At 37.1% G+C, this 12,945-nt stretch overlaps 1 protein-coding gene across 1 annotated transcript in view; it reads right to left on the bottom strand.

The window, feature by feature from the left end:
• LOC114892137 (protocadherin beta-5-like) overlaps window positions 1–12,945 on the bottom strand; it is a 41,762-nt gene that overhangs the window by 27,031 nt on the left and 1,786 nt on the right. The window contains exon 2 of the mRNA XM_029216820.1: window positions 6–629. Coding sequence (XP_029072653.1) covers window positions 6–629 — 624 coding nt within the window. The remainder of the gene's footprint in view (window positions 1–5; window positions 630–12,945) is intronic.

Raw genomic sequence — 12,945 nt, 5'->3', positions numbered from 1 at the left:
AGCACGGTTATGTTGTGCTCGGTTTTCAGCCTGGGGGTTCCCATATCGGTGACGGTGATGGTGATGTTGTACTCGGCTCTGCTCTCTCTGTCCAGCGCTCCTTCTGTTACCAAGGTGTAGAAATTTTCAACGGATGGTCTTAGAAGAAAGGGGAGATTGTCATCTATAGAACAAGTAACCTGTTGGTTATGTCCAGAATCTGCATCTGATACACTGAAAACTGCCACTATGATCTCAGGCAGGTTTTCAGGGATGGGGTTGGTAAGTGACGACATAGTCAATTCGGGAGCATTGTCATTCACGTCCAGGACCTTGATGACTAAACTGCATTTTCCTGATAGTCCCCCACCATCTGTGGCCTCAACATCCACCTGATATGATTGAAATTCCTCAAAATCCAATGTCTTTCTCAGTCGAATTTCTCCCGTATTTGCGTTTAATTCGAAGGGTTGGTTAACATCATCGACTTGAAATAGGGCATAAGATACCTCCCCAAAGGATCCTGCGTCTAAATCTCTCGCTGAGACGGTGAGAACCAGAGAGCCCAGGGAGCTATTTTCAGGGACTTGGGCCTCATAGAACTCCTGAGCAAACTCGGGGGCGTTGTCATTGATGTCCAAGACCACGATCTGAATTTTTGTGGTCCCAGACCGGGGCGGAAACCCGCCATCCAGCGCTGTGAGGATTAGCCTGAGCTCGGGCTGCTCCTCACGGTCCAACGCCTTGTCCAGTACCAGCTCTGGGGACTTCCTGCCGTCCTTGCGGTTCCTTGTGAGAACGTGGAAGTGAGGATTGGAGCTGATTTTGTAGCTCTGAAGGCTGTTGCTACCAGCGTCTAAATCCTGTGCCATTTTCAAAGGAAATACCTTTCCTGGCATAGTAATTTCTGATATTTTTAGTAGCATTTCTCTAGCGGGGAACTCTGGGGCGTGGTCATTTATATCTCTAATTAGCAAGGCAGCCTGAAAAAACTGCAAGGGATTTTCCAGTAACACTTGGAAGGGTAGCACACAGGGCTCAGTAGACCCGCAAAGCTCCTCCCGGTCCAGTTTTTCATTTAGCAGCAAATCATAGGTCTCTGGATCAAACTGCAAATATTGCCTATTCCCCTTAAAAACAACTCGGGCGGCCCGGGCAGCCAGCTCTCCCATCGTGAGTCCCAGGTCCTTTGTCAGGTTGGCCACAAATGTGCCACTTTCTGTCTCCTCCAGTATAGAATACTGAATCGATTCTGAACCTGCCTCCCACAAAAGAATCAATATAATGAAGATCACCACTTGCCTTTTCTTAAGATGTACTTTTGTTTGCACCATCTCCATTGTTATGTCTGGTTCCAGAGGAAAAATCCTTTTCCAATCCCAATCACCACGTCCACCGTTGACCCTCCAAAATGTCTGCTATAAAATTTCAAATTCGTTCTTATAATTTGTCTGGTGGCGTCCGCTCCCCGAACACTTCTATCTTAGCTTTAGCTGTGTGTTCTGTATTTTTTTCTTGGGTTTCTCCGTGAAATGGAGTCCACTGAATGCAGAGCTTTTATCCACTCTCTTAGCCTGCACTGCCACCATGCGTTCAAATTAATAACTTCGTGGGGTGCTGCAGGTCAACACCACATCCAAAATCTGAGCATTAAAAGGTTTTTTTAAAAGTCAGTGTTTCTCAAACTGTAGTGTGTGAAACACATGCATAAAGACTTAACTGGGAGTCTCGGGGTGTTTTTTCAAAGTCAATTCCTGAGCTCCCCTCCAGAACTTGAATCAAATTCTCTGGCAGTACTAACAGAAATTTGCACTTCAGTCTTACTTCTTAAGTGATTCTGATGCGAACTAACACATTTAAGAATCATTCCCTCAGGTAATGTAAACTTCCTATAACCAACTTGTATTCATTGGCAGTTTATCTCTGAGGAGCAGTATAATTTCTGAATCCAAGTATACTATTTAATTGTCCCATCAACAAACTATACAAAATGCAAAAGTTGGTTAGCAAGACCAATCTTAAAATACACAATCATTTCTCTAAATTATATGGCTAATAAAATGATATGAACAACATACTTACTTTGTTTTGTGGGCACACCTGCACAGTACAGGGAACAATTAGGCTATTAGGAAAATTGAGGCCAAGAAATACTTATGATAGAAGTATCTAATCAAATTAAAGTATTTAAAAGAGGGACTAGGAGCAATCAGGTATCTGTCATAAGTAAGCATTTTAGGATTCCCTGCATTTTTGTATGGGTAGAAATGGTCATGATTTTATTAGTGGTCTTCACTTTATTGTAACTTTTGGGTTAAATTTCCCTGCTATATTAAGTAATTAATCAAGGTCCAAATATATTGCCCTGTTGTAAGAGCATATGCAATGCAGAAAACAAACATTCAAGAATCACCTCTACCAGTCTCTCACAACAAGGATGACACTAGGTCCTATAAATGTAGACCAAATAAGGTAGTGTGAAAGGTGAATTATATTTGAGTGGATACCCTGGAATTCAATGATGGTTCATCATGGCTATATTCATTCACAGCTCACCAATTTCTGCTCAGATAAATTGGAAAATGTATCTCTAAACTTCCTGAGAATACATTAAATGGGTCAGTGCATATCTGAGTACACAAAATACACCAAACGTAATTCATTTAAGAATGATTTCATATTTACTGAGAGGTGAAATCAATCGAGTTCAAGCAAAATTCACTTCAGGTAAGGAGTGAATATGGAGGATTAAAAATGATATTTTTCAAAATACTTCAACTCTAGCTAAAATAAATAAAGGTAAATAAATCTAAACTCTGAACAGATGAAGTCATTTTGTAGTTGAAAAGCACCTCTATCTACCCAGAAGGATAAAATTAAGATCATTTTGTTTCACTTGATAAATGTTACTGAGAACAGACTTCCTTGAGGATCTGAATAACAAAATACACTGATGAAGTAAAACCAACAATCATAAACATCTTGGATGGGTTTAGTTTCTTCTCTGAAACAAAATTATTTCTAGCTCAATCCTAAATGCTTCCTCCTTTCAGTGGGCAGTCTGAGTTCTGATTCCAACTTAATGGCATCGCTGGCATCCACAGAGTCCTTTATTCACTCTCTTTGCCTGAAGGCATCCTCAAATACAGCTTATTAAATTATTTTTTCATTTTAAAGCAAATCTTAATTATTAGTACAGTATGTGTAAAAAATCAAGTTAGATCATTGAAGTGTCTGAGAGCATTACCTGTTATGATAGAGAGAAAGAAGATAGTATCTTTTTGTTATCTTCTTTGGTTTCCTCTTTTTTTTTAATTTATTTATTTTTGGCTGCGTTGGATCTTCGTTGCTGCACGCGGGCTTTCTCTAGTTGTGGCAAGCGGGGGCTACTCTTCATTGCCGTGCGTGAGCTTCTCATTGCGGTGGCTTCTCTTGTTGCAGAACACGGGCTCTAGGCGTGGGGGCTTCAGTAGTTGTGGCTCGTGGGCTCTAGAGCGCAGGTTCAATAATTGTGGTGCACAGGCTTAGTTGCTCTGAGGCATGTGGGATCTTCCTGGACCAGGGCTCGAACCCATGTGCCCTGCATTGGCAGGTAGATTCTTAACCACTGCGCCACCAGGGAAGCCCCTCTTTTTTTAAAAAAAACTTTTTTTTTTTTTGGCTGCATTGGGTCTTTGTTGCTGTGCACGGGCTTTCTCTAGTTGTGGCGAGCAGGGGCTACTCTTCATTGCGGTGCACCAGCTTCTCATTGCAGTGGCTTCTCGTTGCAGAGCACGGGCTCTCAGGCCTGCGGGCTTCAGTAGTTGTGGCACGAGGGCTCAGTAGTTGTGGCTCACGGGCTCTAGAGTGCAAGCTCAGTATCTGTGGCGCACAGGCTTAGTTACTCCGCGGCATGTGGGATCTTCCCAGACCAGGGCTCGAACCCATGTCCCCTGCATTGGCAGGCGGATTCTTAACCACTGCACCACCAGGGAAGCCCCAAGAAAATAGTACCTTAATGTAACCCCAAAAGATATCAGTTGGGTATGTGAAGAAACTGCCTTTTTGGAAAGTGGATTACATTAGATTCCATCAGGAAAATGCTTCTCAGTTGCTTTGATTTGATCGGCTAGAGTTGAATTGACTTTGCTTTTACAAACGTCTCACAAGGAATAATTCATTTCAAGTCTTTATTATGGAAGAAGTTCAACATATACAAAGTAAACAGCATAAACTTGCATGTACACATCACCCAGCTTCACAACATTCTGTCTTGTTTCATCTGTACTTTTTCCTCCACTTTATGCCTCCCACTCAGTGTTTTTTTTTGTATAGTTCTTTTCTTTTTTTCTTTTTTTAACATCTTTATTGGAGTATAATTGCTTTACAATGGTGTGTTAGTTTCTGCTTTATAACAAAGTGGATCACCTATACATATACATATATCCCCATATCTCTTCCCTCTTGCATCTCCCTCCCTCCCACCCTCCCTATCCCACCCCTTTAGGTGGTCACAAAGCACCGAGCTGATCTCCCTGTGCTGTGCGGCTGCTTCCCACTAGCTATCTATTTTACGTTTGGTAGTGTATATATGTCCATGCCACTCTCTCACTTTGTCCCAGCTTACCCTTCCCCCTCCCCATATCCTCAAGTCCATTCTCTAGTAGGTCTGTGTCTTTATTCCCGTCTTGCCCCTAGGTTCTTCATGACCATTTTTTTGTTTGTTTTTTAGATTCCATATATATGTGTTAGCATACGGTATTTGTTTTTCTCTTTCTGACTTACTTCACTCTGTATGACAGACTCTAGGTCCATTCACCTCACTACAAATCTCAATTTCGTTTCTTTTTATGGCTGAGTAATATTCCATTGTATATATGTGCCATATCTTCTTTATCCATTCATCTGTTGATGGACACTTAGGTTGCTTCCATGTCCTGGCTATTGTAAATAGAGCTGCAATGAACATTGTGGTACATGACTCTTTTTGAATTATGGTTTTCTCAGGGTATATGCCCAGTAGTGGGATTGCTGGGTCGTAGGGTAGTTATATTTTTAGTTTTTTAAGGAACCTCCATACTGTTCTCCATACTGGCTGTACCAATTCACATTCCCACCAGCAGTGCAAGAGTGTTCCCTTTTCTCCACACCCTCTCCAGCATTTATTGTTTGTAGATTTTTTGATGATGGCCATTCTGACCGGTGTGAGATGATATCTCATTGTAGTTTTGATTTGCGTTTCTCTAATGATTAATGATGTTGAGCATTCTTTCATGTGTTTGTTGGCAATCTGCGTATCTTCTTTGGAGAAATGTCTGTTTAGGTCTTCTGCCCATTTTTGGATTGGGCTTTTTGTTTTTTTCATATTGAGCTGTATGAGCTGCTTGTAAATTTTGGAGATTAATCCTTTGTCAGTTGCTTCATTTGCAAATGTTTTCTCCCATTCTGAGGGTTGTCTTTTCATCTTGTTTATGGTTTTCTTTGCTGTGCAAAAGCTTTTAACTTTCATTAGGTTCCATTTGTTTATTTTTGTTTTTATTTCCATTTCTCTAGGAGGTGGGTCAAAAAGGATCTTGCTGTGATTTATGTTATAGAGTGTTCTGCCTATGTTTTCCTCTAAGCGTTTTATAGTGTCTGGCCTTACATTTAGGTCTTCAATCTATTTTGAGTTTATTTTTGTGTATGGTGTTAGGAAGTGTTCTAATTTCATTCTTTTACATGTAGCTGTCCAGTTTCCCCAGCACCGCTTATTGAAGAGGCTGTCTTTTCTCCACTGTATATTCTTGCCTCCTTTATCAAAGATAAGGTGACCATATGTGCATGGGTTTATCTCTGGGTTTTCTATCCTGTTCCATTGATCTATATTTCTGTTTTTGTGCCAGTACTGTATAGTTCTTTTCTTAAGATAATGTTTACACAAATTGAAATGCACCAATCTTAACTGTGTCATTTTTAACAAATGGATCCATCAGTGTTAAAGATAATGAACGTTTCCATGATTCACTGCGAACTGTCTTAATTATATTTTCCAGGTTAATTTTAATAATTAGGTGGCAAAATATTGGTCTCCTCTGGACACAACACAGAAAGGTAAACAATGTAAAAAATCACCATGTCCCATGCTCTTTCTTGCTTATGTATGCTAATTTGAAGTGACCATTTCAAGATTAATTTAGTTGTATTATTACCAGTGAGTTGAAATAGTACTTTAACTGATGAAACATTGTAAAGTGTGTTAAACTTAATTTTATTTAGTTAACTTATAACTGTTGCATAGCTGATCAAACTGATTTCCATTTATATGCCACGTGTGTTTGTTTTCCTTTCATTCCATTATAACATTTAAAAAATCTTCAAGTTATTAAAAATAAAAGATAAAGACTAAACTTCAAGGATGGATTGAACCTCTTGGAAATCTTTCTAAATTTAGTTATGTGCAAGGAAAAACACAATTATTCAGGGAAAAGACAGAAATGATATATAAGCCAATAACTTATGAAAACCTTTCAACTGATGTGATATATGCAGCAGAAAAGTTTTAAAATATAAACAGTTTGATGCTAAACACATTTGAAATCTGAAATGGTTGCGGAAGATCATTCACTTCAGTATATTTGAAAATTTTCCCTTGAGACTTTGTGTTTGACCCATGGATTAGTTAGAAATGTGTTGTTTAGTTTCCAAGTGTTTGAAGATTTTCCTGTTATTTTTCTGTTGATTTTTAGTTTGATTCCATTGTGGTTGGAGAACCCATGCTGTATGATTTCAATGTTTAAAAATTGGTTGAAGTTTGTATTATGGACTTGTTTAAATGGTCTGTCTTCTCTGAGCATTTGAAAAGGATGTGTATTCTGGAGTTCTTGGGTGGGTGTTCTATAAATATGTTGGTTGATGGTATTGAGTTTTCTGTACTCTTGCTGATTTTCTGCCTAGTTGTTCTGTCAGTTGAGATAGGGTTGAGAGAGGGTGTTTAAGTCTCCAACTTTAATTGTGGATCTATTTCTCCTTTCAGTTCTATCAGGTTTTGCTTCACATATTTTTCAACTCTGTTGTTTGGTGTGTACATATTTAGGCTTTCTATGTCTTCTTTTATCATTATATAATGCCCTACTATATCTCCAATGTCATTTTCTTTGCATAATATATTTTTCTATCTTTTTACTTTCAATCTGCCTGTATCATTATATATATTTTCTAATTAATTAATTTTTGGCTGCATTGGGTCTTCATTGCTGCGCATGGGTTTTCTCTAGTTGCGGCGAGTGGGGGCTACTCTTTGTTGTGGTGTGTGGGCTTCTCACTGCAGTGGCTTCTCTTGTTGCAGAGCATGGGCTCTAGGTGAGCAGGCTTCAGTAGTTGTGGCTCATGGGCTCTAGAGCGCAGGTTCAATAGTTGTGGTTCATGGGCTTAGTTGCTCCACAGCCTGTGGGATCTTCCCAGACCAGGGCTCGACCCTGTGTCCCCTGCACTGGCAGGTGGATTCTTAACCACTGTGCCACCAGGGAAGCCCCTGTATCATTATATTTGAAGTGAAGTTTCCTATAGACAGCATATGGTTGGTCATTTTTAAAAACCCATTCTGCCCATCTCTGTTTTAATTGGTGTGTTCAGACCACTTACATTTAATATAATTACTGATATGTTAAAGCTTAAGTCTGCCATTTTATTTTTTATTTGTCTATCTTTTCTTTCTCCATTTTCTTTTTCCTGTCTTCTTGTGGGTTATTAGAATGTTTTTTAGAATTCTACTTTGATTTCTCTATAGTGGGTTTTAGTGTATCACTTTGTATAGCTTTTATAGTGGTTGGCCCACACATAACTTATCACAGTTTACTGGTTGTCATTTTACCAGTTCAAGAGAAGCATTGAAAACCTTCCTCCCTTTATATACCTTTACTCTCCTCCATTTATAATTGTCTTAAATATTTCCTCTACATACATTTTGAACTATATCAGACAGTATTATAATTTTGCATTCAACCGTGAAACATAATTTAGAAAACTAAATTCTAAAAAGGAGAAGGAAAGTCTATTGTGTTTACCCATATTTTTGTTTACTGTGTTCTTCCTTCTTTCCTGATGTTCCAAGATTCCTTTTTTTATTGATTCCTTTCTGTTTGGAGAACTCCCTATAGCCTTTTTTTTTTTTTTTTTTTTAAAGGGTAGGCCTACTGGCAACCAATTTCTTCCAGGAGGATATTTTCACTGGACATAGAATTCTGGGTTAATTTTTCTTTTCTTTCACCACTTGGAAAATACTCCAGTTTCTTCTGACATCCATGGTTTCTGATGAGAAATCTACTCTCATTCAGCTAGTTATTGCCCTATGGGTAATGTGTCATTTCTTTCTTGCTGCTTTTAAGATTTTTTCCTTCTTTTTAGTTTTCAGACATTTGACTGTGTCTTTTGGTATAAATTTTTTGTTTGTTTGTTTATCTTGCTTTGGATTTGTTTGACTTCTTGAATCTCTGGGTCTCTATCTTTTGCCACATTTGGAAAGTCTTCTCCTCTCCTTCTGGAATTCCAGTGACACAAATATTAGATCTCTTGGTATTGTCCAACAGGTCCCTGAGGCTCTGTTAATTTTTACACTCTGTTTTCTCTCTTTTGCTCAAATTGGGTACATAATTGCTATTGTTCTATCTTCTAGTTCCCTGACTCTTTGTATTCCTGTTGTTGAGCTCATCTACTGTTTTTCATTTCAATGATTGTATTTTTAATTTGTAAAAATTCCATTGGTATTCCTTTATATTTCTTTATTTCCTTGCTGCCACTTTACATTTCTTTTCTGAGAATATTTTTTCTTTTGTTTCAAGCATGTTTATAATTGCCCATTGAGGCATTTTTCAGTCCACTTAAAAATCATTCTCAGATATTTCCAACATCTCTTTCATCTTGGTGTTGGCATCTTTTAATAGTCTATTTTATTCACTTCGATATCTTTCTAGTTGTTGGTATGACCCAGGTAGTACCTTCCTAGATGTGCCTGTACCCAAAAGTAACTCTTGCTCAAGTGCATGAGGAGATGTATTCAAGAATGCTTATAGCGGTATTATTATGGTAACAAAACTCTTGGAGCAACCCAAAAGTCAATCAACATTAAAATGAATTTAAAGGTGAAGGTGTATTTATATAGTGGAATACTGTAGAGTGGTGTAAATGAATGAACTGCATTAACATGGATGAATTCAATACCATAATGATTGAAAAAAGCAAGCCCACAGATGATCCATACTACATGAATCCATTTATATAAATTTCAAAGACAGACAAAAATCAAACAATGTATTATTTAGCTATATATGCATATCTGATATAATTACAAAGAATAACAAGTAATTAATTAAAAATTCAGGATAGTGGTTGATTATAATGAGGGTGGAAGATGTTATCATGGAGGCACACAGGGATTTCCAAGGTGTTGGTATTGTTCTAATTCTTAAGCTGGGTGATGAACATTTTATTATTTTTATTTTAAATTGCACATATACATTGTATACACTTTTTGGAATATTTAATAGATTTCAAAATAGAAAAAAATAAAAACAAAAAAGTAATGTCTTTAGGGTCAGGCTGCCTGGACTCAAATCCTGATTCCACCACTTACTAGCTAGGTAGCCTTGGGCAAGTTACTTTAATTCTGTATGTCCAGTTTGTTCATCTCTAAAATTGGGATACCAATTGTACCATTATTTTGAGGATTAAATGAGATATGTGTAAAGAATTTAGAAAACAGTAAGGCGCATAGAAATTGTATAATAGTAATAATAATAATACATTGTATGTAACATATAATTTTAATAATTATTAGTTTCCCTCCAGACCTTCCTTCAAAAACATTAAGGCTCATTTCTAAAGAAATAAAAGAAATTTTTTTGGAGAACACTAGGATATTTTAGTGGAGATTTTAGGAGTCCCAGCATAAAACCTTTGTATCCTGACACTTGCCGGGCCACATCCTGAAAAGAGTTCTTTGCCCATTCATCACAATGCCTTTTAAAGTAAAGTCTGATATTTTATAAACCTGGCTCTGCACTACCTCACATGGAGCACCATGTCAAAATTTCCACTCAGGACAGAAACTTGGGTGCAGACCACCTTATCACACAAAAGCAGAGAAGACTTGGGACTTCCCTGGTAGCCCAGTGGTTAACACTTCACCTTCCAATGCAGGGGATGCAGGTTTGATCCCTGGTCAGGGAGCTAAGCACCCACATGCCTCACAGCCGAGAAACCAGAACATAAAACAGAAGCAATACTGTAACAAATTCAATAAAGAATTTAAAAATGGTCCACATCAAAAAAATCTTGAATAAAAACAAAGCAGAGAAAACAGCAATTGCTACACACCAGCTACTCAGTTTCTTTTTCTTACATATGAACAGATAATCTATCACCAGACATATGAAAACCACAAATGACACAGAAACACAAAAAGAGAAATGCAACCTCCAGGAAACAGATCATTCAGGAAATAAAGTGAACTTTGAAAATCCCAAGTGCTACTATGGAAAAGACACAATCAGATAATAAGAAAACTCTTAGGGATTTAAATATGCCACTAAAATTAAAAATTCAATAAAAATACTCAAAATAAAGTGAGGGACTAACTCTAAGTTAGGATATAGAGGAAAAACCAAAGATGTAAAAGAGAAATATAAGAAAGATAGAGAAACAATTTAACATGTTTAATATCCAACAAGTACAAGTCTCAGACAAACATAACAAGCTAAAGTTACGAATACAATTAAGGAAATAATACTAGAGATGAAAAAATCCCAGATATGAAAAGGCACGAGTAGTTAGAATGTATAAAACATTGAATGACATAAGTAACATGTAAGACATTTATGAAGTGGAAGTGAAAACTAAATGCATTTTCAGATATGCAGAGACAGAGAAAGTTTATTCTTGTGCACTCTCTCTTAAGAAGCCACTAGAGGATATACTGTAGCAAAGAGAAGGAATTAAAAAAAAAAAAAGAAGGAAAGAAGGAGACTTTCTTGAACCCTACCGCAATCACCTAACGTAAGCCCAAATCCTCTAACTCCTTTGTAGGGCACTGTTACTTGGTTGACCCATGGTTCCCCGTGGTGTGCAGTCTCCCTCATTATAAGTCAGTAAACCCACCTTTACTGACTATAATGTTCTGATATAATGTGTTCCTGGTGATCTTTACCTGCAGGGCATTCATAATTTATATGGTCATTAAAAGTAAAATTTTAACATTGCTTTTCAGGTTTTAAAACATCTATAGACAAACAAGGACTTCTTAGCTACAGTTGTAGAATGGGTCATTAACCCTAACTATATAAAAGTAAAAGCGCATTTTTGAGAGGTTTGAAAGTATAAGGGAGAAACAAGTAACAGGAAAAATAAGAATTCTATTAGTTTCTTTCATGCAAGAAAATCAAAAGAAACTGTTGTTAGTGGAACAATAAATGGAGCTTTCAGTTTGAGCAGAGAAGTAATAGAAAATAGTGAGACAGCTATATGTGAAGGAGGTATGAGAGAAATTTTAAGTACCGGATACCAAACAACAATAGCATGAAATTAATTGTTTAAAGTTTACGAAAAAGTTACAAACATATTCTTTAGTGATAAGGAAGTATTAAAAAGTTAGAAAATGAAGGTTTAAAAGTGCTTTCCAAAGGGATAAAATGAAAAACAGATAATACCAGGTGTTGGCAGGAATGCTGAGGAACTGGTATATCCAGACACTGCTGAAAGCAATGTAAACCACTTTGGACAACCACTTTGGAAAACGATTTGGAAATATCTACTAAAAGTGGACATGCACTTACTAAATGAGTAGCAATTCCACCCTTAGGTATATACCCAACAGAAATGCATATACATGTTTGTTGAAGGACATGTAAGAGAATGTTTATAGCAGCATTATTCAAACAGCCAAACGTTGCACCAACCCAAATATCCACATACAGTAAGATGGGTTATAAATTGTGACATATTCATACAGTGGAATACTATACAGCAACAAGAATGAAGAACTAAAATTAAAAGCAGTATCATGGATAAATGTCGTAAACATATTGTTGAGAAGCCAGATGCAAAACAGTTCACACTCTACTATTCCATTTATATAAATTCAAAACAGGCAAAACTGAACTATAGTATTGGAAGTTGAGGTATTTGTTATACTTGAGCTGGTAGTGATTTTAAGGGGTAATTTGTGTAGCACCTGGGATGCTAATAATGTTTCGTTTCTTCAAGATGCTGATACCAAGTATATTCACTTTCTGAAAATACAGTGAGCTGTGTTAAGGATTTTTCACTTTTCTGTATAAATGTTATAATTGAATTAAAATATTCATTTAAATAATTATTTTCCAGTAGGATGAGAGCTAGGAAAGAAGTGTAAATAGAAGTGTTGGTTTTCATCATGCTTTCTCACGTATTATATTTGTTATATGAATGTATTCTTTTGCAAACAAAATGAATATTATGTAAACATTTAAAATTTTTGCTATTTAGCATCAAATAACTTAGAGCGTGATGAAACAGAATGAATATAGAGAAAACAATATTTTATTAAGACAGTTCATTGCAACAAGTACCAACGGAAGGAGCAAAAATTTCAGGAAAATCAACAGCATGCAAGGATTTGGAATGGCACACTAAATAAATGCAATGACAACAGAATTTAGTTTTCCAAAACTGGACAAGGTAACGTTAAATGGACTAATTCACTACAAAAAGGAAATCAAGGCTATATCGGAAGATGGAATTTTTCTCCATGACGCCCTCAAATTCGGTATCTGGGGAAATTAGAGATAAATGACAAATACCTTGCATCATGATGAGATCCCTAACTGAATCCAGAGCTATTCCGGAAGTTGGCGTTTTCCTCTATTTCTTCACCAGCGCCCTGGGTCGGGAGGTTGGGGAGAATCGGCTTCAAGAATTTAAACTCATTTAACCCGGAGCCTCCCGTCAGACACACCTCGTACTGGTAGCTCTGGGACA

The sequence above is a fragment of the Monodon monoceros genome, unplaced genomic scaffold (assembly GCF_005190385.1).
Source record: "Monodon monoceros isolate NGI ecotype Baffin Bay Population unplaced genomic scaffold, NGI_Narwhal_1 Super_Scaffold_12, whole genome shotgun sequence".
In the NCBI taxonomy this organism is placed as follows: domain Eukaryota; kingdom Metazoa; phylum Chordata; class Mammalia; order Artiodactyla; family Monodontidae; genus Monodon; species Monodon monoceros.
This window is presented reverse-complemented; position numbering and strand designations above follow the sequence as displayed.